This window comes from Ptiloglossa arizonensis, chromosome 11, assembly GCF_051014685.1.
Source record: "Ptiloglossa arizonensis isolate GNS036 chromosome 11, iyPtiAriz1_principal, whole genome shotgun sequence".
NCBI classification, from domain to species: Eukaryota; Metazoa; Arthropoda; class Insecta; order Hymenoptera; family Colletidae; genus Ptiloglossa; species Ptiloglossa arizonensis.
The window spans coordinates 5550524-5574853 of NC_135058.1; the positions used below are offsets into that span (position 1 = coordinate 5550524).

Here is a 24330-nt window from a genome sequence, read left to right on the forward strand (position 1 = left end):
GTACGATCGACCGCGGTCGCTTTCGGAATACGAGTACCGCGGGGGCGGTGGTGGGGAAGCGAGAAAGAAAAAAGGAGAAAAAAAAGGGTGGAGGGGAAGGGGAGAAAAAAGTCCACGCGACGGTGTCTTTTAACGAGCCAGCGTTCCTCGCGTCGGTCGGTCGGTCTGTCGGTCGGTCGGTCGGTTGGTCGGTCGGTCGGTCGGTCGGTCGGTGCAGTTTGCCTTGATCCTGAGTCACTCAGAAGTGGTACGCACGCATCGATCGCGTTCCGTCGTTACGCTTCGAGTGCTGGCGGCCGCCCGAGCCCCGGCCTCGCAATCGTGTCTGCGCCCGTATTGCCTCCTCGCTTTTCAGTAGGTCACGATACATCGTAAAAGCCAAACAAGTATCTCTAGCTACACGGTTAAAAAAGCCGAAGCACCGATAGTAACGTTAACTTTTCGAGTGAATGGGGAGGAACATGTTACAAGCGTAACCGCGTTACCCGCAGCGAGCAAACAGATACGTACAGAGAGGCGGGGGTACCAGCAACTTCTGCTACGAAACGGTAGGAGACATCAAACGAGGTCGAGCGCTCGCGCGCTCGCGCACGCGTACACGTGAAACAAAAATGAAAGAACGAACGATCCACTTCTTGGACGTAAAACGGCCACTGGGTTTTAGGATGTAAACCGTGTCCCTTTTGGGAAAGTATTAGGACGGCTCGTGTAAACGTTACGGGAACTTTTTTTTTATCGCCGTGTTTCCACGAGCGGAACATTCGATTCGAGTGTAGCGGGATCTCGATTATTCGGTCGTGCCGTTGGAAACGTTTCGTTATTTCCGAGAACGGAGCGTGTTTCCGTAGGAAACGCTCTCTTATTGAAACATGGATGAAAGTAGTTCTGATCAGATTCGGGTTGAAACCGATAGCGAACACATTACCGTTAATAATTGAATCAACGCGGACACGTGCAACTATCAAACATCGGATAATCAACAAGTTGGAGAGTGATTAGAGTTGTGTGCAATTAGCGGAGAATATACGATATCGTAAAAGTCGCGGTAATACTCGGCGGCGTGGATAAATGTTCGCGGAGTTTGAACGAGAGGAATGTTTTTCTTTTCTAATTCCAATTTGATCGATTCGACGACCGAAGTGTTGAAAATTTCAAAAACGATCGTTTCTCGTTGCATTATTTTTTTATTGTTTCGTCGTTACGTGTAACGGTAGACGTGCCAGAATTTCACCCCTCTGCTTATATTATTTTACGTAAAATATAGAACGTTGGAAATTGTTTTCGACGAAAAATTCCCGATAACGAAGACCGTACCGAACTTCGGTTATTACGCGTAGTTCGTAGCGCAGTTATTCGAACAACTCGAAAACATTATGCAGATGGCATACCTTCGAGACTAGGTGCAAACCGATACCGATCTCACTGACGCAATAACGACGCATTATTTCTAATTGAAGTCCACTGACGAAACGCTGTATGTAATTGTTATCCCAAAAAGGTACGACTTGTACATTTACAGCGCCATCGGATCGGTATCGCTGTGTCTACGAACTCTTGACGAAGCTGCCGGTCGTGGTCTGACGAAACGTTGGGATTCTTTTCCAAAAGGATACGACTCGTACGGGTAAGCCTACTGTGCCATTAGATCGGTATCGGTGAGTCTTCGTACCCCTAACGAAGCTAACAGCGGTCTGACGAAACGTTGGAATTATTTTCTCAAAGGCTGCGACTTCAACCGGTAAGCCTACTGCGCCATTAGATCAGCGAGTCTAGATCTCTCCTAGACTAATTCTTATTTGGCGAGAACATGGGAGTTATTTTTCCAAAAATACTGTTCAACTGTTGCAATTGGAAGATACTCGAGCGACGACGTCTTGATCCGTTCAGCCTTCAAGCTTTCGCATTGCGTGGAAGAAATTCGAGATTGACTTCGAGATTCTTGACAATATCACGATTGTAATTGTAACATTTTCCGCTTGGTACGGATAAATGAGAACCAGTACCCAAAATTGTTCAAAATGGACAAGTTTGACTCGTAGTAGCACGTTCTGCTCCAGATCGTACCGTACGAGTATCACTCGTTTGGAGCGAACTGGTTAAGAATGTTATCGAATCTCGAATAAGTTCTTATTCTCACAGAATCTTATCCGCGAATCCTTCTAAACGTATTCGTCGATCGACGAGACACCAACTTGGCGAAACATAGGCAAGCTTTCGATATTTAAATCCGACCAAGTGTACTCGCGCAACTCGTCGTGCTTATAAATTTCAAGCGTCTCTCTACCATGTGTCATCCTTTTGTTTCGATCGGATACCTATCGATCGTACCATATTTGCAACCTTGCAGTTCGATACTTTCAGATTCTTTCGAGTCATTCGAACGTGTGGTGAACAGATTCTTTGTTCTCGGTTTCTCGTCAATTTTCCCCCCACTGGTCCGAAATTTCTGCGCTCTTTCGTTCTTAACGAGGCAAGAATTTTTCGTAGCTACTCGATATCTACGCGTGCCTAAGAATCATGGTTTTTCTTGACATTCGTTCGAACGAGATTTCGAATGTGAAATTTACTTTAATCGCTTTTACGGAAGACGAGATAAAAATCAACGTTGCGTTAACAGGTTCCCCATCGCGCTTATTGTGACACAACGATTCAAGTGGGAGACCAACGTCACGTACGCGGGACACGGATGATTTTCTAGTTTACGTCCGTATAAACAAACCAAGTATCGAGTACGGATCGGTGTCACATATAAGCGACGTATTATTCAGAATATTTAGCCGGTTTATTAAATACGCTTGCATATGGTTAAAATCGTACGTAATATTCGATAAAAACTACCGTTCTAGAAACACAACGTGACACGGGAATTATGATAACGATCTCGGTAAACGATGCTAACCGTTGAACCAATCGATACAAATTACGCTGCATCCATTTATCGAGAAGAACGCAAAATTTGCAAGAGACCTCGCTTCGCGAAGCAAACAAATTTACCGATCAATATCTAAACACGCACGATGATTAGAACACGTTTCAACGCGAAGTTATCGCGAATTTGAAGGAAACGAACTAGAACTGCGTTCAATTGATTTCCAAGTACCGAATAATAATTAGTAAATGAAACATTCCGAGAAAGTAACCAGAGTAACGATTGGTAAATAAAAATTCCCAAAATAATTCCCGAATAAATACTCTTATCCCTAAAAAAAAAAAAAAAACAAATTTGATTCCATAACAGAAATATTCCCATACTTTACAATTCTTCCAATACTGGTTATACTAGGTTCCCGATACAAGATTACCCCTACTGTAAAAAGCGAGTTCGAGTATCGTTCCGGTATTAAAATTCGTTCGAAACGCGGTAATTTGCAACAGTTACGCTTCTCGAAGGCTCGATTATTTCGCTCGTTGCGGCGCGCTCCCTCTTTTTTTTTTTTCTCTTTTTCCCTCGTTACTAATTATTACTCCCAACGCAGCCTGGTCGCCGCGCAAATCAACCGGACTTCGCGATCGTCGTTCCGCGGCGCAATTAAACATTTGCAAGTGAAACGCGAACAACGTCGCCGTCTCTCGACCACGTCATCGTCGACGCGGCGAACAGCTGCCTTTATCCGACGAAACCACCGTACGCGAGTTATGCTCGCGATTCGGGATAAAGAGAACGGGAATAGGCGAGTACGCTCGCCGAGGAGCACGTCCGACGTATTTCTGACGGCGGAGAGAACGAAAGAGAGAGAGAGAAAGAGAGAGAGAAAAATATATACGAGACGCGTCGACGACTCCTCGACACGGAAAATCGATTTAGACGTTTCACAAAAGCGGATTCGCCTTGATCCGCCTTGGTCGTTCCTCGTCGACGAAGGACAGCTCGACTTTTAGTTCCACGAACGACGAGGAACCCCGATACAACGCGGATTTTAACACTAGAGCTACCAACGCTGACTGTATTACCATTTCTATCGGATCTCGTGCGTATTTTTGAAATTATACGGGGAAAGGGTAAATTAATTTACGTTAGTTGTCTGTTTTGATAACCGTTCACGAATATTGTAGACAAAGATACAAGCGATGTTTGAGTAATTCTAAAAGGATATTCGAAACATGTGAAATCTACCCCTTTGGTAGTTCTAGTGTTAACGCGTTTGAATGCCATGGTGACTATTGATGACCTGTAATAGTTTTGAAAATTTCTGATTTAATACCCAAAATCTCTGAAAATATAATTATCTCTCTTAAGTGACACAGGAACAATGGACGAGTAAAAAATTGATCAAAACGTACAATTTGAAAACTTCTGGAGTGCAGTGAACAAATAGAATTCAATGCATCGTGGACAAAGGTTTCTTTCTAATATCTCAAAAAGTATATTAATAAGTATCCGAAATTAAAATTCCATACTTGAGATTTACCCTACCTATTTCCTTCCTTCCCAAAAATAGGACATAGGAACAATGTACGAGTAAAAAATTGATCAAAACGTACAATTCTAATCGACGAGCGATTTGAAATCTTCTGGACTCCAATGTACAGATAGAATTCAATGCATCGTGGACAAAGATTTCTTTCTAATATCTCAAAAAGTATATTAATAAATATCCGAAATAAAAATTCCATACTTGAGATTTACCCAACCTATTTTCTTCGTTCCCAAAAATTCGATATCGACCACTGGTAAGGATATCCCGACCAGGAAGGAAAGAGGGTTTTCGCCACGGTTTATTTTACTCGTTAGAGGAAAGATCGATCGTCCGGGAGGTCGCTCGTACGAATCCTTAGTTTTCTTTTCCTTTTTTTTTTTCTCTCTCTCTCTCCGACGAAGAAAAGAAATACGTTTTGTTCTTTAATCGACCTTGACCGTGCCTTACCCGATATCAACGACAATGGCGGGCGGTTGCAACGAAACCGTGCTCCAAGACGAGACACGTTCTCCCGGCCCGGCTTTATATAGCTTTCGAACCCGAGCGAATGTTGATAGATCACGTATCCGCCGAGCGGAATGAACGCGAGGATTCAACGACGATTGAGGAACTTCGAGACGTTACCTTGAAAACGTACAGTGGCTCGCGCTCAAACTTCTCCTCCTACTACTCCCCCTCCACTCCCCCCCACCCCGTTGCCTTTCTATTGTTCCGTAAAATATAATACGGCAACCCCGCGATAAAAGTTAGAAACTCGTGGATCGCTACGGAGACTTTTAACGAGTAGACGCCGGAGACGATTTTATCTCAGGAATTGAAACTTTTTATCGGGGAGTGAAGCACACCGGGGATGATTAAAATTCTCAGGTTTTTTGGGAACCAGAGGATGAATCCTGTTTGTGCAGAGATTTGTTATTTTTCGTAATCGCGGACTGAAACGAGGGAATGAATTCGAACGAGTACTTATATCGCGAGAGAGTGAACGTTTAGAGGGGTGAGAGTTCATTTTTGGTATCGGTGGAGAAATCGTTTATTAACTTTAAAATCGATGATTATTTTCTGAACGTATTCACGTGTACTTTGGTAATAGTTTAATTATGTCTTTCACGAGGTAACTAACGATATTGAAACATTCGTGCGATATTGTATCGATACAGTGCGAACCAATGATCATCTGTAATGTAAATTTCGACAAATTTCTCCTCGAGTGAAAATTCGTGTATTAAAGTTTATGCGTAGTCTAAGATGGGTTAATAGAGGCTCGATGAATGTTTATTCGATTCAGTGTCCTACTCGAGTGAGCATTTGATACGATCGGAGATTTGTTTACGCGAAATGTTCCCCGCGAAACGAAGCTTCTTAAACGATGTAAATTTGAAAATCGAATAGGTACGATTCAATGAGAATCTTTTTCAAACAAGAAATACTTTGTCGAACGATTCGAGATTCGTTCGTGCAAAAGTATGTCTCCAAAGGGAAGAAAAATTCTTAAAGGATAGCTCGTTCGTTCAGTTCGATGAGAATTCTTTTCAAATAAGAAACAATTCTTGATGCAATTCAAGATTCGTTCGAGCAAAAGTTTGTCTCTGAACGGAATGAAAATTCTTAAAGTGAAATCGTTCGTTCAGTTCGACGGGAATTGTTTTCAAATAAGAAATAGTTCTCCGTACGATCAACGTTTCCTAAGAACCCTCGAAGAGTGTTCGTTCGAATAAATATTTCTCTCCAAACGAAACGAAAATTAACGGAGCCTTCGATTATTCGAAACGACCGTTCGATTCGTTCCGATGTGAATTCGTTCGTTAACAAAATGAAAATTAACGAAAGCATCAATTATGTTCGATGTCCATTCAATTAGTTCGGATAAAAATTCACCGGTCGATGAAATAAAAAATTAACGAAAGCTACGATGCAACGTTTAATACTCGTTCGATCGGTTCGAGTGAAAATTCATCCGTAAATAGAATTAAAATTAATGAAAATAACCGTTACTTCTAATACCCGTTGAATTTGTTGGAGAATTTTCGATACCTCCTTGCGAACGCAACATCCACGAAATAAAATAATTAAATGACGGAGTATCGGCAGTTTAAAAGGCCACCGCATTCACGATCCGAACAGCGGAATAGTACTTTGCCATGAATTCCAATTTGCACGATTAATTGTAACGAAACTAACCTTCTCGGGACCGCAATTCTCCGCGGAAAACATTTCTTAATTGAAAACCCGCCGTCAGCACAGCGGAACGCTGTTATTCGATTTTTCTTTTATTTTTTCTTTTTTTTTTTTTTTTACCAAACAACCGCGTACCAACAACTAAACAATCGCGACTATCAGGAATTTTTACGTAATCGTTGCAAACGCATCGTCTAAACACGGACCACGTTAACTCTCGCCTATAAAAATTTTTAACTCCCTATTAGCCTAATTATTCTATAGGAAATTGCTCTAGAAAGAAGAAACAACGATTAATTTCAATCAACAGGGAACAATATTAAAACCTTGGAGGAAAATTAATTTTTCTTCTAATTTTTACCGTCGTTTATCGCATTACGCGAACGAACGATATTAAAGAAATTAAAATTTGTACGTCTTGACGCATAACTGCACGTCAACGGACGTGAATAATATTAACCAACATCGATGAAAAACGAATCGTCTTTTAATTTTTACCACGGTTTACCGCATTATGCGAAGGAACAATATTAAAGAAACGGAAATTTTTTACTAAAAACTCGGGTTAAATACTGGACGTAAAAATAACAGAGTACTCCAGCGACCCATGGTAGCAAAAAGAGTAGCTCTGTAACAGCGTATAACCAAATTCATCCTCCAAGTGTATAAAATTAAAAGATAAAATTCGCATTGTCGGGAATCAACGAAACAATTCACCCGTTCCTGTACTTATTTGTCCTTCGTATTTCTTTGTCTTTGTTTTCGCCCATGCTTTATCCCGTAAACGATAAATCTTCATTCGGCGCAACGAAGGGTAATCAATACCCCTTCGATTAATCGCGAAGGGAAGAACGAGCGAAATTAAACGGGAACGGTTGTAGATAATCGGTCCGCGAACCGACCGTACAAATATTTGCATCTATTTTCCGCTCTATCGATGTCACTGAATTTTGGATGCGCGGCGATATTTTTAGCCGCGATAGGCCAGGTCGATCTATTCTCTGGCCCGCGTATGCATATTCCGTGAGGTTACAGCGTCGTCGCTTCGTTCGCTGATTTAATAATACCTAGACGCGAAACAAAAGGAGAATCGATAGGAGACAGGAGGACGAACACAAAGCCCTTATATTCCGCGTAACGCGATTGGTGCCAATTAAACAGCCTCGTTAGAGCGGCGACGAGAGCGCGCACTTTGCAGAGGAGTCGCGACTTTGTAAAAATTGCACCGCTATACCAGCAGGTAACTCAAAGCGCGTGGAGAACGTTCGCGACACGACTTTCGCGACACAATTAATTCACGGGTAGCCGCGAACGAGCGGTACGATGGAACGGTCGACGATGCGAGGGCCCTCGACGCGAAAAAGTAAAGTACGCGAGTGAAATCGCGGATACGACCGAGGGGGGATTTTCAACGGGAATTACGGGGATCGAAGGCTACGCGTTAATTAATCACGGGCGTAAATTTACGGCGACAGTGAAACAACGACCGAGCAAATGACATCAGAAAGCAAATTTACCGCTCGTAATGTTGCGCCTCGTACTCTCCGACCGTAAAGCTGTAAGTACCGATTTTACGATCGATCGAGTAAGTATAAAATTATATCGCGCGGGTAATTTAGTTCTTACGGTTCGACTTTAAACGTCAAACTGTTGAGCCGGAATCTCTCGGTACTGTTACTGCTCGGGTGTTTCGCGAGTGTCGGTATACGGGGGGACGTTCTCGCGCGACAGATTCGAAGGAAGCTGGAAACGATAATGCGATGACAACGTGTAAAAAGAGTGAGATACATGTATCGCTGATGCGAGGGTGAGCATCCGTTGTTTAATCGGGAGAAAAGGGTATACCGACGTGTGCCAGGCATCTCATTGATCCGAGGGAAATTTTACGCATTGACGGTTCCATGGCCGTGACTTGGATGAATAAAAGTGCGGCTAAGTGAAACAGTACTATGCGATCGCGATCGAACAACGGCCGAGGATTGCGTGAATGTGAAGGATAAAGAAGAAAGAGGAGGCGCGGAAGGGTGCGGTAGACATGTTAGACAAAGTGACAAGACTCACCTTGTCTGAGGGTATGTTGCGCGAACTCATCGTAGATGGTGACGAGAGGGTGTCGTGAGGAATCCAGAGGCCGTCCGTAATTTGACCCAAAGCCGACTTTCCCGAATGGCACAGGTATTAACAAACGGTGACAGCAGTGAAAAGCCAGTGCGACGCACTACTCGATGAAAACACACTCACGCACAGCTCACTATTCCGGGACCATTTCGGCCCGAGCCTTCGCTGCCCGATCACTCACTCCGACACCTGTCGTTACTTGTACATGTCGGGCGCAAAGTATTTGGGTAACATCTTGCAGATAATGCACGGAATACGCTCTCTAGTTTGCACCGCACGCACCCACCGTCCCAGTCTCAGAGCCAAACACATAAAATGGCGATCCTGAGACGATGCAGCCTTCTGGGGAAGCTTCGGTCACAGAGTACGCGATGGACTAGTCTGCCCCGTTCGATGCTCTCGACAGGTGGCAGTGGGAGTAACAACGATCGCGCCACCCTCGGCTAATTTCGGAATTATACACGAACCGGATCTACGCTAGACATGCGAACGAAGCTTACCGCGAATATACGGGGTGTCTCTTGCGAAGGGTTTTGAAATCTTTCCTTAGAGACTATTATTATTACATCTAGAGCCTGTATAATAATTGAAAATTTAAAAAAATGTTTCTTTCCTTTCGTACAGTACGAGCTCGATACTATTCAAATCAATTATTATTTATGTACCGATGGATTACTAATGATTTAGAACGAAAATTGCCGCCTGTCAATTTTAAAGAATGGAAATTTTTAATTTAAACATTTCTAAGGAAATAAATCGTATATCGTATAGTGTAAAGATCAGATCGATAATGCGACTGATTATTCCGCAATAAAATCGTAACGATAAGATTGGTACGGGTGCCCTTTGGATGATTTCAATTTATCAATGCACGATAATGACATCGTATTGTCATAAGCAAAGTGTTAATTCAGAGGTCGTAAATAAATATTAATAAAAAAACAAATACATATAAAAATTTACAGAGAGGAAACAAAGAAATCAATTTTATTATTCTGTCCACGAAAAATTTACGAAGAGAATATGTTATATGAAGACTGAATATTTAATAGACTTCATTTTTTAATACTTCGTTTAAAAATCAATTGATCATGATATGCATTCGAAAACATTTTTTCATATTTTGCACAATTAAAAAATAACAGCAAAAAATATGTTTTATGCTGTGTAAAAAAAATAATTTCATTGTAATCGTTAATAATTTTGAAAAAAGCAGCTTTAATAAATTTGTAATACTTCATACAAGACACCCAGTATATATAATTGTAAATTGTAAACAACTTTCAAAATTGCTTTTTTTACGACCAATCTATTCCTTTTTCGATTAAATTATACATGCATTTGTATTATTTTATCCCTATATTATTAATTGTAAAGTAGTTTATATTGATTATATTTAATATGATTGTAAACCCTACCCTACTTTAGTGCTGCATTAATATTAGCATATAACCTCTTCAGTCACTCTGAAGTTTTGACAGTTGCGAATGATAGATTACATTGCTTTGTTTAAGCATTCGTTCACATGTAGTTGGGAATTATGAATAAAACTACATACTTCATGTATATTTGACGCACAATGAAATATCTGTGATAAACCTTTTATTAAAATATTGTAAAAAAATGTCTGCAATTATAGATGATAAAGTGGTTGCAGGAGCACAATCTACTAATGTTGTCAAAGAAGATCCTATTGTAGCTCTAACGGTACTTATACCGTTTTAATGTTAGAATTTAGATAATGATTGGATCCATTTATACTTTTTTATCATATGGAATATAACCTTTCACCATTTCCTTCTAATTTCTAACACAATATTTATTGCAACAGTTTTAACATTCAAAGTATACTATGCCTTAGTCTTAAGCTTTTTTTCTAACTCTGTAATAGTAATATCGAATATTTATTTTAGGAGAAAGTAAACGCATTATATTTTTTTCGAGATCATTACTTTGAAAATCGTCCTATCGAGGAAGCTATTAAGAAGAACGGTGATGTGGAAAAAGAAATGAAAGATACATTGAACAAATTTGATGAATGTAAAGGATACGAGATCGATGGATCACGAGCAAAATATTATTACCTGAAGGGAAAAGCCTTAAATGTTACAGAACGTTTTATGTCTCAAGCAGAGGAATTATTAACTAAAGCAGTCAAATTAGAACCTAACTTAATAGAAGCATGGAACGAATTAGGAGAATGTTATTGGAAAAATGATGATATTCAACAGGCAAAAAACTGTTTTGTCGGTGCTTTACGTCATGTAAAACTGTTTCCTTTTAATAATATATTGTTTACTTATATTTCTTAATTACATATTGTATCGTTATAACATAATTACAAATATTATAGGGTAGAAATAAAGTATCTTTACGAAATCTGTCAATGGTACTCAGGCAGGAACCAGTTTCCAATATCGAGCAACGAATACAAAATATACAACAGGGATTGGAATATGCTAAGGAAGCAGTTAGTCTCGATACAGCGGATGGAACTTCCTGGGCTATTTTGGGAAATGCCTATTTGTCTTCCTTTTTTACAGTAGCACAGAATCCTCTAACTTTACGCTGTTGCATGTCAGCTTATATACAGGCGGTAAGTAATTAGTAATGTTACTAAATTTTTAACTTTGTAATTCCATTATTTTACCATGTAAAAAGAATTTGAAAATTGTTTTTAGGAAAAAGATATCGTAGCAGGAAGTAATTCTCATTTATTTCATAATAAAGCAGTGGTAAGTATTTTGTAATTTCCAAATACTATACAAAAGTTTTAAGATAATAGTATGTAATTTGTACTTGTATAAATAACTAACAATGGTATTAGGCTTTAAAGTATCAAGAAGAATATTGTGCAGCATTGAAGTCGTTTGAAAGAGCAATGTTATTAGATCCAATATGGGAAACACCACGCAACAAAAGGGACGAATTGTTACAATATTTAAAAGATGTACAAAATTTAGTAAACAATAATGGAAGAGTAAAACCGAAGAGATTGTACCAAATGATACGGGTATCTAAACTTTTAAACACTATATTTTTCCTATATTTTGAACTATGACTCTATAATCCTTTTTGTCTTCTAAGATTATAGAAATGTAAGATTGTACAAACATAATGTGTGATGCTGGTACATATACATATTTATAGGTTTCTAATTAAATGTAGGCTTTGGATGTTAAACATTTGGGACCATATAAAGGTGGCTCTTTTACGTCTGGTCAGAAAACTGTAACATTAGATTTAGTATCGCTGAAAGATTTGGTTGTTGGAGTCAATCCAGAGAAAGTTGTATTTGGGAAAGTAGTATGTTGGATACAAGATACCGATAGCGTACCTTTGTAAGTATATTTTGTAATGTTTAAAAAAACTGTAACAAATAAGAAACAGTATTTATTACCTTAACGAATAAATATATATATATAAAACTTTTCAGCGCTTTTTGTCTCGTTGATGAAGAAAAAACGTGTATTGCTGTAACAGTATACAACCTTGCTAAAGGTCGTGGAGTTACCGTCGGAGATTCTGTTGCTATACCTGAACCTTTTGTTATTCATCAAAAGTTTTCTTATCTTAATAATGTAAGTATAGAGTGTATACATTTGTTTAAAAGTACTATTAAAAGTAACTACATAAGTGTATGTCTTCCAGGATTTTGATTTTAAAACTGTACGAGTCGAAACACCAGTCATATTGGTCGTTAATGGAAAAAAACTAGGTAGGGAGCAACAAGCCTCTGCGAAATTTCACACCTTTAAAAAAACCGATTGAGCACAAAATTTTATTCACGGATTTATAGTGAAATATAGTTGACAACGAGACTTTCCTATAACGAATACGGACGTGCGTCAATAGCCGATGTGATATTTGAATTTTGAGTCTAAGTATTATTACATTCATAGAATTAAATAATCTTACCACAGTCAATATCGCTGACGATAGGCGAATATACTTATATTGTTGCGCGTTTACTTATAAAGATATTGTTCAAGTTAGGAACAATTCAATTATGAAATTGTTTTACATAATTTGTTTCTTACATGAACGATCACATCACGTAAGTTTGTTACATTTTGTTTACGATATGTTAACTTGCAAAGAAACTTCAAGAACCCATAAATCTGGTGCGTACTAAATGAAGAAAACCATTGGAAACCAATGATTTTATTTACAAATTTACAAACTTTTTAGTGCTCAGATAATGTAGTGTTTTAAAACAACACTTTTTAAATGTGTATTGTTATTTTATGAAAGTTGATTGTACCATTAACAAATGATTTATGTATTTTAGTAACAAGTCATTGTACACGTACAAAATTTGATGGAAGTCAATGAATTCGGGTACTTGAGGTTTTTTGTTAGCTTCAATGTCAATTTATACATAGTACAGATGAATTACGTATAAAAATACTGATTCTTGCAATACACGTTTGTGTATTTTTTATAGACACTAATATTGAATTTTTTGCCGAATTTGCATTGCGCTATTACTAATTTTACTATAACAAGCCTATCATTATTAGGTGAGTTAAAAGTTGAGAAAAATATTAGAATTAAAATAACACAAAACACTTCACTTTTAAACAAACTCATTAACATTAGCATAAGTTTTATTCATCAGTCACTTTACCGTGCCAATAATATAAATTCCGACTCGTTCGTACGAAAGATACAAAATAACATTTTTTTCTTATGCGTATTCAATCATTTACGTCGATTCGTTTAAGCTCTATTAAAAACGTCCATAACTGTAGAAGTCTACAATTTATCCGAAAACGCGTTACACGTCTATTTATTTTCACACATATTGGTTCATCGACCAAATTTCACCTCATTCAAAACAAAAGAATCAAACTCAACACGAAGGAGAAAAAATCGCGAATCTTGTTTCTATATTTATCGCAATATCTTTGACCGGATCAAAATCCGATGGAAGTTAGCGAATCTAATATCAAAAATACAACTATAAGTAGGGAGACAAGAGGTCGCTCATTTTTCAGTCAGATACTTTTGGGAAAAATGCTTGTGATATATTTAAAACGTTTGTATAAAAATGTTTTCTATTATCGATTATAATAATAAATACTTATTTATAACAATATGATAGTTGGCCGTTTCATTATTAAATCCTAGCGTCCGTTCGACGGAAAAAACAGCGAACTTCCGGTGGACCTCGAATTAACGACAATTCGTAATCGATCGTCTCGAAGTCACAGACGATCGATTCTCGTCAGAGTCATCGGTCGATGCTTGTCCTTTTTTCATTGTGTAAACGTTACCGGCACTGTGATCCACTGCGTACAGATTGGATCACACAAGCGAAACGGAATCGTACCAATTGTTTTCGTTTCTTCCGTGATTGGCACGTGTCTTCACATGTTCACTTCCCATAACTTAAAGTAATTGTCGATCACCTCGAGGAACCACTCGCGGCGCTGAGTGTCATTGAAAATGGGTGCCAGTGTTCGTAGCTGTAGCTGCAACAGCGCCTCGTTTCCAAGCAGTCCGTCGAGTTGCTTCAGCAGCATCGCATCTCCATGGAGTTTCAACAGGCTGGCATGGGAGAAAATATAATATTGATTTCGAAGACGTTCCACCGCCCATGCTTCAACGGTACGGTTCCCGCTCGCGGCTTGTATGGAACCGATGTGCTCGGCGTACCACGGCGAGAAGTAGTTACTTAATTCGAGATTCGAAAGGTTCGCCACACCGCGCGTCTTCAAGCGCTCTTTTATACGCAGATACGCTTGAGGCGTGTAGACGAATACCTGAAAGAAACACAGCCTTGTAATTATTGCCAGTTATTTTCCCACCTGTTTGTTTCACCTATAGGTCAACGTAAACGATCGACGCCGTTACTTTAATTGTTGGTTATCAAGGTAATTTCTAACGCATTGATTAACAAGAGATTGTATCGAATTTTCTCCGTCGATCGTTCTAGATTTTTTCGTAATATTTCCGTGATAAATTTATTTATTTAATCTTTCACGAGAGATTTTTGAAACTCGAGAGATTCAGAGATAAATTATAGAATGTAAAAACTCAATGTTACTTATACGCATTTGCATCGAACACAAAGCGTATGTACGCGTGTCGCGTCAGCCGATGATAGATGGCGCGGCAGGTAACTATATAGTATGGTGGGATTAACCTTTACGTGACCGTGAGTAATCGATCGATTTTGAACCGACTATAGATTAATATTTGCGAAGATCGGAGCGTACGACGAACTTAACCTATTCTATACGAGTTGAACGATTTCGAACGCGTATTACTCGAATCGTTTCTACCAGGTTGTTTGAAACACTTTGAACGGAATGTTCGAGCTTTCGCGTATTGGTAAGAAAGCATTAACGCGTCTGTCCAAAACACGTGATCGTGCTAACTGTCCCCAGTTTGTATTGTCAAAGAACACAATGTTCGTTGAAATTACGGCTAGATAGATAGAGGCATATATTACTGGAAGAATGAAGCAGGTTGTGTCGGAAAAGTTACGCGGAAGTGGGTATATCGAAGTTAATTGTAATAAAAATGAAAAATGGATATTGCAGAAGAGGAAGTTTAGTAATAAACGCCGTGCAACCTGTGTATCTATTGTGTTAATTTTGCCCCGTGACAGCAAAATTTATGAATTTCCTTCTACATTGACACGCGTATGTAAACTTTATGCGAGGCTGCAGGTATACCTACTCAAATTGGTTCTTGGAATTGAATCTTGAGGCAATAAATTTAATGCAGCTATAAACCGTTTGTCTTGCACAAGACATTCAAATGAGGTTGTTTAAAGATACGAAACGTTTATAGTTACAGGTGGAAGGTGGTCTGCGTGGATCTTTGGCGAAAAAAGGAAGACGACCACGAACGAAACAACAACTGTATCGGAGTCTCGACATTTTTGAAACGCGTATTTATATCGACAAGGCCGTTCACAATCGATAAATAATCCAGCTCTCGGACGTATCGTGATGAATTTCAAATACAAGAGTTATGTAACCTTTATCTAATACGATGATGCGAAGTATTGCACAGCCAAGGAAGCGGATAGTTCTCAAGTACGTTTATCGGAAAATCCTTTCAACGATGAAAGATAAACGTCTGGATTTCAAGCCAACGGCGATTTTAAATCACATTAAGCAATCACGGTGCGCAAGCATAAACGTACAGTCAGATCGGAGAAACAAACAACTCGATTTCCCCTAACCATCTCGAGCGAAGTATCGGAAACATCGTACGACTTTCGTCTCTTGTTTTCGTACGAAACTTTGACATCAGTCGTTCATCGATTCAACGAATCTTGATCGAAAAATTGTCACGCGTTCCATCTAAGATTCTAAAACCAACGTTCACTCTGTATTTGCAAATCAACGGTTGAACAAATATTGTTCGATTACTCGCGATACGCTCGAACCCATCGCCACGGTGGACACAAATTTAACTGGGTGTCTAAGGCTATCCAACTGTGAATTGCAAACTATTTTTTTTCTTATGGTATCGCTACGTGCCTCCTTACCCTAGGTGCAACCTTCCTTTGTCTGTTTACCGTCAATCGAACCTATTTGCCTAGATATTCGACGCAGAAAGCATACGCGTGCACAATTTCACCGTGTGCGAAACAAACAATGAGGTGGAGTGGCAGAGCAGCTAAGTTGTGATGGGATTAACCGCCTAATGGCCTCGAACGGCCGGTTTAATTTGCGTTCGCTATAACCAGTGGCGGATCAACCGTGAAACTGATGAACTTTAAACAAGGTAGAAAATTATACGGACCTCGTTTACCGAATAGCGTCATTTTCCAAGCATAATACTTGCGATAACGGTACCAGTATCTTTTTATCATATTTTAATTCAGATTTCATTCAATACCCACACATCGTTCCAATCTTTGTTACACCGCGGTGCAAGTGTTCTTTGCGGTTAATTTCGTTGCTAAAAATTTTCAGGAGGACCACTCGGACACATCTCGAGCTTCCACGAATGAAAATCCGCCACCGTGATCGTTATTCGTCGTCAAACCCATCGCCACAGTGGACACAAATTTAACCGGGTGTTTAAGGCTATCCAACCGTGAATACCGTTGCAAACTATTTCTTTTTTTTCTCATGGTATCGCTACTAACCTCGTTACTATAAATCTATTTATTTAACATTATTAATTTATAAATATTTAACCCATATATTAATTCAAATCAACCCTTGTCCACGCACATTTCATATCCGTGAATCGATTTGAATAAATACACACGAGCCGGTGAAATTTCTTTGATTTTTCTCTCTCCTCTAGAGGTACTTCGTATCTCACCTGGTACAAGGAGTTGCCCGTAACGTAGGCGGCGATGTAGTGTGAGCCGAAGTTCTTGATGAATCGAACCACGCTCGCGGTGTCGCCGACTGTGACGTTGCTCGTTTCCCTGTAAACGGCCTCGTCGACGATCATCGATTCCGCCGTGGCGGCGAGCTTCTCGTTCTCACGGAATCTGGCGACGCGCACCAACACGTAACAGTGCTCACCGGTGATGAACGACGAGTTGATGCCAAGGTGGCGGGCTATGGCCGCCTTTGACCAACTGCCGGTGAACGCGCGCCACGGTCTCTCCAGCCTCTCGAACGTGAAGTCACGGAAGTAGGCCTGGAGCAATTGACGGATGTTGTCGCAGAACTCCATGTGAAAATCACCGTCGAAGACCGCGGTCTGTTGGCGTTGCCTGCTGGCCGCCGCGACCGGATTCGTGAAAACGTCCAACGTCGGTTCCCGGAATATCCATGTGTCGGTGTCGTTTCGCGGTAACACTCTCATGCTGATGCTCAGGTAACCGTAACGGCTGAATATGTTCACAGCGCCACCGAGACGCGGCCTCTGCGACCCACCGCTGACCCGCACCCCCGCCAATAACGCGAGCATCCACGCCAGGACCAAGAATCGCGACCGTGACCACATCTCTCGCGGCTGCCTGCGGCGGATGCACCTGGAACACGAGGAAAATATTGGTACCGCCACTGGTATCGCTTCGGTTTATGTTACGTTCGACAGGAGGAAACCTCGGTATTCGATGTCCCCGAATTTTAAACTTAAATCTTTTACTACGACTAGGGACCGCGGTCGATCTCCGGGAGATGTCGTTCGTATCGACGGGTGATTATAGTAGACATTTATATAAGGAGAGCGATTATAGTCAAGCTCCAGAAGATGTAATTCATATTGATGGGTGATTATAATTGAGGTTCAGAAGATGTGATTCGTGTAGATGGGTGATTATAATCGAGCTCCAGAAGATGTAGTTCATATTGATGGGTGATTATAGTCGATCTCCAGAAGATGTGATTCATATTGATAGGTAATTATAGTCGATCTTCAGGAGATGTCGTCCGCATCGACGGGCGACTATAATCGATCTTTAGAAGATATCACTCTTATACGAGTGATTATATTTGGTCTCCAGATGTCATTCGTATACGAGTAATTATAGTCAAAGAGTGTTCATAATTCCGAGCAGAACGATTCGAGAACTATTTCAGCATTTCAATCGATGCATAGATCTAACAGAACTGACTGAAACGCTACGTAGCTGGTTACAGAAAGATATTTCTTAAATAATTTGGACCATGGATCGCTTTAAATTAGACCGCGTTTATTTTTCGCTATTTTAAGTAAGAACATTTATTTATAAATATACACACGTTCCGTACAAACATTTATTCAAGACGCTGCGAAAAAAGGTAAGTGCACGTTGGACGAAATAATTCATTGCGCTGTTACATAGGAGTTACGACTCCGTGTTAGGAGATAGTACCTCGTTCAATTTACACGTAAAGGCCATGGTTTAATTTACGATCCGGTTCAAGTTAGGTTAACTTTTGCTTGCTCTTGTTTCAGGTAATTGTATTCGAGAAAAATATGTACACGATGTTGCCTCGGTACGTTAAACCTCCGGACTCTATCGTTTTGAGTGCGATGACGCACAGTGATGGATCCGTGCGTGCATTAGTCGCGAGTAATCAAAACGACGATCTACTTCGCACCGTATTACCATAAATCTGCAACGTAGAAACACAGACTACGAATACTGTTTACGCAGTGTTGATGAAATATCGACGCGAGTCGGAAAAGATTTCTTGCGTAGAACTCTGAACCGAACCACGCTAATCGGGGAGTAAATAAAGAGAAGACACTGTAACGAAACATATGCGTACTCGTTGGTGATAGATTTTTCTTCTGGTCGATACGAATAATAAACTCGAAAACACGTATTTGACGAACGAAACGTTCGTTTGTATCTTTAACCACGATGGTAATTCGTTCGCGAGGAAATAACTTTCTCGTATCGAGATTACACTTTAGAGACGTTGATTCCCACGAAGTGAAACGAGAAACGATCGGAACGAAATGTTTAGCACGCATCTGTTGCAAATGATTTCCGTTTTACAACTCCTACAGGGATTCTTGACGTTCGTTAATTCATGCTTCTCCTATTAATTTACTTCCGGCTCGAAAATTACGACGATTTCGCTGAAAAGATATCACGGTTTTTTTCCACGGTTGTTGTACCTTTACGATTGTCGTTCCATTATACGATCAATTCCGTTCGACATATTTGGTTTAGCAATTCGTTCGAGCATAGAGCGTATTTTTCTCGTACAGCGAGTTTCATCGTTTGCAAGTACCAAAAAGTTCAATCGTCTCTTACTGCGTGAAAATTTCATACTGTGCTGGAAAACTTGCACAGAAAGACGATAAAGTATACTGGACTGTACTACAGTGATCTCGTAGTAATCGATACAGCGTTTGAATGTCCTATACAAAGAAAAGTATCTAAAGAACATTTCCAAAAGGTCCTCAACATTCCCCGACAAATCGGAGCATTGTAATCTCCGTTCCAAAGAGAGCCTACAAACTCTTTTGGACCATGCTACACTGATCCCATAATAACCCTTTAGATACCATTTCTTTCTTTGTAACGTTTCCAAAGTGTACTCTATATTTCCCCACAAATTGGAGCATTCTAATCCCCGTCTCTCTAAACTTACAACCGTACCGGTCTGCGTTACATCGATCAGCACAATGACCATTCAAGTTATTAAAATTTCTTCCGTTCGAACGCTTCCAGGGAGCACTCTACATTTCCCACCGAATCGGAGCATTCTAATCCCTGCTGTCTCGAAGATAGCTTACCACCATCCCGCAACTATGCTACATTGATTCCAGAATAACCGTCCGGATCGTTACTATTCCTTTCTTTCCGTTTCCAGAAAGTGCTCTACATTTCCCATCGAATCGGCGCGTTCCAATCTCCATCTTCCGGAAGAGATCCAGCAACGTACGAACTCCAGCCACATAGTTCGAAACTTCTTGGTACTCCTCGCGTACCGAAAAACTACTCTTCGACGAAGAGAAAAAAATGTCGAACAACCGGTCACGGGACAACAATTGCAATTACAATCGTGGACATCGTAGACTCGGACCAAAAAGAATCCACGACATCGTGGACTCCGAGCAGAGAGAAGACACCACGTATACACCGTAGAATTGACACCGAGTGTCGAGCGTAGAACGAACTACGAGCCACTGACCTCTGAAGCGTAGACGGCGCAGGTGTACCGGACGCTCACATCTTTGTCCGCGTTTAAAGACACTCGCGCACACGCGAGCGGGGCCACGGTACGAGATCGTTCATCTTTCGTCCGATCCCGAGCGAAAGATCGATCCGATCGACGCACGTAGAGCGCGCAGCGACACCACTCGCGACGATCGAGCGAGTCGTGAGAGGCTGTTGCCACGGAACAACACGAGCACGCCGCGAGCTGCGCGTTCTGTAGGCGCGCTCCTGACGCCGCGGTGGCGTCTATCGGCGCTTCGTATCGGCGAGTGCACGCGTGTACTCGCGATGCAACGGCAGCCAAGTCGAGTAGATAGCCGGCAGGTTATCTCGTTTTGTAGGTCTAGGTGTACGCGCCGCGTAGGCATTCGCGCGAGCAAAACGGTACGCGCGGCCTTCGTCCCCACCCGGTTCGACCGACACCTCTGTACCCGGAGTTGGTCGCGCGTTAACCCTTCCTCCGTCACCGAGGATCCATTTTTCTTGGTTCGGTGGCGAACCTGGTATCGGGAAGGGACGGTTACGCGAGTGACGGTGCCGAGTGTGCTCGCGCGACCTCCTCCATGACGGTGGTTCGTTCGCCTCGATCGTTCGGTCGCGTGCAAGCGAACCTTGTACATCTTGATAAACGTCCACGTGACGGGATTGATCGCTATGCACGTTGGCCGCGATTTATAAGCCGCTCCGCGTTAACGGTATTGCTCGAAGGGGACTCGATGTTTGTCCGGACGGTGTGCCTCGATGGAACGAGCTGCTGAAAACGCACTCGCCTACTTCCGTATTGTTGCACCACTCGACCCTCCTGTAACACGCTCGATGCGATCGGCGTTGCATCGAAACTGTGTCGAGTTACCGCGATGGTAAGATTCGGGCTGCACGGGGGTTGTTCGAATCTTTTAAATTGTAATGTATGAAAACCGTGCTGGAAGAGAATCGTAATATTTGCATTGGTTTATAGGAGGATTGAGCAAAGGATACTAGAAACACAGAACTCTACTTTTATATCGTACAAGCGACTCTCTTGTAACACGATTGATTCGATGTTGCATCGAGACTGTGTCTAGGTGGGGCAATGGTAAGATTCGTGTTGTTCGAATTTAGTAACTCGTAATGTATGAAAACCGTGTTGAATTAGAATCGTAATATTTGCATCGATTTATAAGAGGATTCAGAGGATTGATTTGATGTTGCATCGAAACTGTGTCTAGTTAACGCGATGATAAGATTAGTGCTACACAAGGGTCATCCAAGTTTACTAAAGAGTATATTTGATAAACAACTATATGTTTACTAAACACCTATATTATTTACATTACAATGATAGAAACCGTGTTATAAGAACAAAGTTACAGGAGGACCGATAGAAATTTTTCGCCGTGTTATATCGCGTACGTGTTCTCGTAATATCGTGTTGCAAGAGGGTTGAACGAGGGATGCTCGAATCGTAGCCTACTTCTGTATCGTTGTACACTCGATCCCATCGTAACACGTTTAATTAGTTCCGCGTTGCATCGAAACCGTGTGAAATTGATGGGAAGATTCGTTTTACACGGTTGTCCAACTTCTTCGAACCGTGCTACACGGAAACCGTATTACAAAAGAATTTTTTTAACCGTGTTTTCCCAGTACCTTGTTACAAGAGGGTCGTGCGTATCGGTCCCGAGCGAGCAGACAGGATGTTAGAGGAGTTTTCCTTCGAGTTTATTAATAAACGACGATATCCGCGACGATGGGACCGAAGGTTGATCGTTCGATCGTGTTTTCTCGTTGCAAAATGAAGTGTACCAAGGGCAAGGTCCGTAGCAACGTCGTTAAACTGTCCTTGTCGTGCGTGATCGCTCGAGGTACGCGAAGGTTGCGTCGAGCCCTTGGACTTCTTCGAACGTGGGGTTAGCGATCGTCCTGGCGAATTGTTCTGCTTCGACGCGCGTTTCGAGAAGAAACACCGGCGATTATTGTTCGTCGAGCGTGACTTTTCTGTCCCGAGCTCGACGATTACGCGGTTGTCTCGGTCAGTGGTTTCGCCGGCGCGGGTCTGTTGTAATACACTTGGACGGAAGAAATACGGTGAGGTCATAAACGCCATAGCTAGCGAAAACGGACGATGATCTTGAGCACGGTGTGTGGACAGTTCGGCCAGTCGTACGTTGGATTCATCGCTACGCGAAACGAGCTCTGATGATTAAGTTTGAAACACGGAAGCGAGTCGAACGTCTTGGAGGAGGCCAACGACGATAATCTCTTCGTAACGGTAATTATTTTGTTGCAAGAACAACTGTCTTTAGCTTTCGTTACGTACTTGTAATCAAGGAAGATAGACAAGTTGTTGGAATGAACGCAACAACGATCTTAAGGGTACCAGATGTCGGTGTCAAGGGTTTGGCTGTTTTCCTTTTGGTTTTTCTTTTTAGTCGAGTTCCAAGTTTAGAGTAAGGAAGACACGACATTGTCGTCGTTCACATTAAGACATACCATTGTATACGCATTTGTTCGAACTTTATATTCTTATATATACAATAACAATACTACTAGATACGCGAGATCCCTGCATATTATATTAAACTAGATATTATGATCTGAACTTTACAACAAAAGTAAATTGTATTCTATGTGTAAGAAGTGAAGGAAGGCTAACGAAAATGGATGATTTTGAGCATGAGATGAGGACAGTTTGGCCAGTCGTACGTTGGATTCACCACTCCGTGACACGAGCTCTGAAGATTAAGTTTTGGAACACGGAAGCGAGTCGATCGTTTTGGAGGAGGGCAACGACGATAATCTCTTCGTAACGGTAATTATTTTTATGAAAGAACAACTGTCTTTAGCTTTTGTTATGTATTTGTAATCAAGGAGACCAGAAAAGTAAATCGTATTCCATGTGTAAGAAGGGGAGGAAGGCAACGATGAAAATCTTTCCATACCTAATACGACTGGTAATTCCTTGCAGAACAAATCTATTCTCCAGATTGATTTTACAATTTGTATTTTATCACCGGTGATATATACTAAGTTGTTCGATAAGTTTTGTCGCTTTTTCCATTGTAAAAGATTACTAAGACACTTCAACTTTGAACAACTGTAAATATATGAACGAGTCGACAGATGTACACGAAACCTCACACATGTACATCGAACAGTAGTACCGTCTTTAGAAAAATAATTTTAAATAATATTAAAATGACGAACCTAATACCTCCATTTCTTATCGAACGACGAAACTTATCGAGCAATCTATTAATTCTGTTGTTGTAAGAAAACTGTCTCCAGCTTGTAATTTCATCCTTGAATTTCATGTGTACGGAGTGGGGGAATGCATCGTGGCCAGAGTGGGGGAAGTAACGGGTGTTTTTACTGCATTGGTATACCAAGTATAAGATATAACAATATACTTAACAACAGTGCAATAAAAACACCCATTGTTTCTTACACTCACCCCCATAATGTCTTCTTCCACTTCTTATGCACAGGATTCGGCTAATTTTATTAGTTCACCTGATTACAAGTATGTAACAAGGCCGTAGACAATTGTTTTCGCAACAAAAGAATTATTTATCAATAATGACAAGCATACGAATTGTCCTGGAAGGGATTACCAATCGTATTGGGTGTAGAAAGATTTCCTTCGTTTCGCGTACCATCACGGTTCCCAGTTCTCTCTTAGCGAGCCACAAAGATATACTATGTTTCTCTTGTACATCGAGAGTATATAATAACGACGGAAAAAACCGATGCAAAAATCAACGAGAAAGTTTCCAAGTTAGCGAGCGACGGCGCGAATTATAATTCCTTTGAATGTACCGAAAGAAAGTAACAACTAGAAAGATGACGCGCTTTTCAAGAGAACGACAGTATGTATCTTTTCGAACCGATCTTTTCTCGAGTACTCGCGAACCGATCTTTTCTCGAGTACTTTTTCATTCTTTTTTTTATCTTTTGTGCTCTGTTACGAAACTCCACCACACAGCTGAAAGTACGCAGTCTTGCGCTGAACACCCATTCGGTTTCATTTTTGCTCGAGAGCAAACTTTT

General features: G+C 40.9%; 3 protein-coding genes and 1 long non-coding RNA gene across 12 annotated transcripts in view; 2 read left to right on the forward strand and 2 right to left on the reverse strand.

The window, feature by feature from the left end:
- The window catches only part of Ubl3 (ubiquitin like 3), a 151316-nt gene extending 142194 nt beyond the window's left edge, over positions 1-9122 (reverse strand). The window contains exon 1 of one of the 2 annotated variants that reach the window (XM_076323252.1): positions 8655-9087. In XM_076323252.1, the coding sequence (XP_076179367.1) occupies positions 8655-8684 (30 nt within the window). In that variant the 5' untranslated portion in view covers positions 8685-9087. Of the gene's footprint in view, positions 1-8654 lie in introns of both variants that reach the window. The other variant, XM_076323251.1, reaches the window with a different exon arrangement.
- LOC143152767 (tetratricopeptide repeat protein 5) lies at positions 502-13804 on the forward strand. Of its 2 annotated transcripts, XM_076323242.1 has the most exons (9): positions 502-548; positions 7831-8151; positions 10625-10975; positions 11065-11307; positions 11393-11446; positions 11539-11724; positions 11880-12052; positions 12148-12292; positions 12363-13804. In XM_076323242.1, exons 2-9 carry the CDS (start codon positions 8119-8121, stop codon positions 12480-12482), a joined length of 1305 nt encoding a protein of 434 aa, XP_076179357.1. In that variant the 5' UTR covers positions 502-548; positions 7831-8118; the 3' UTR covers positions 12483-13804. The 2 variants fall into 2 exon arrangements, with proteins under 2 accessions (XP_076179357.1, XP_076179356.1); XM_076323241.1 differs by lacking the exons at positions 502-548; positions 7831-8151 and adding an exon at positions 10145-10418.
- The window catches only part of Tsl (membrane-attack complex domain containing protein torso-like), a 48948-nt gene continuing 36020 nt past the window's right edge, over positions 11403-24330 (reverse strand). For all 7 annotated transcript variants that reach the window (XM_076323244.1, XM_076323247.1, XM_076323246.1 and 4 more), the window contains exons 2-3: positions 17010-17673; positions 11403-14479 (exon numbers count right to left, since the gene is read on the reverse strand). In XM_076323244.1, the coding sequence (XP_076179359.1) occupies positions 14084-14479; positions 17010-17645 (1032 nt within the window). In that variant the 5' untranslated portion in view covers positions 17646-17673 and the 3' untranslated portion in view covers positions 11403-14083. The remainder of the gene's footprint in view (positions 14480-17009; positions 17674-24330) is intronic.
- Positions 21968-24330, forward strand: part of LOC143152771 (uncharacterized) — a 44817-nt gene continuing 42454 nt past the window's right edge. The window contains exon 1 of the long non-coding RNA XR_012993637.1: positions 21968-22552. This is a non-coding gene — a long non-coding RNA (uncharacterized LOC143152771). The remainder of the gene's footprint in view (positions 22553-24330) is intronic.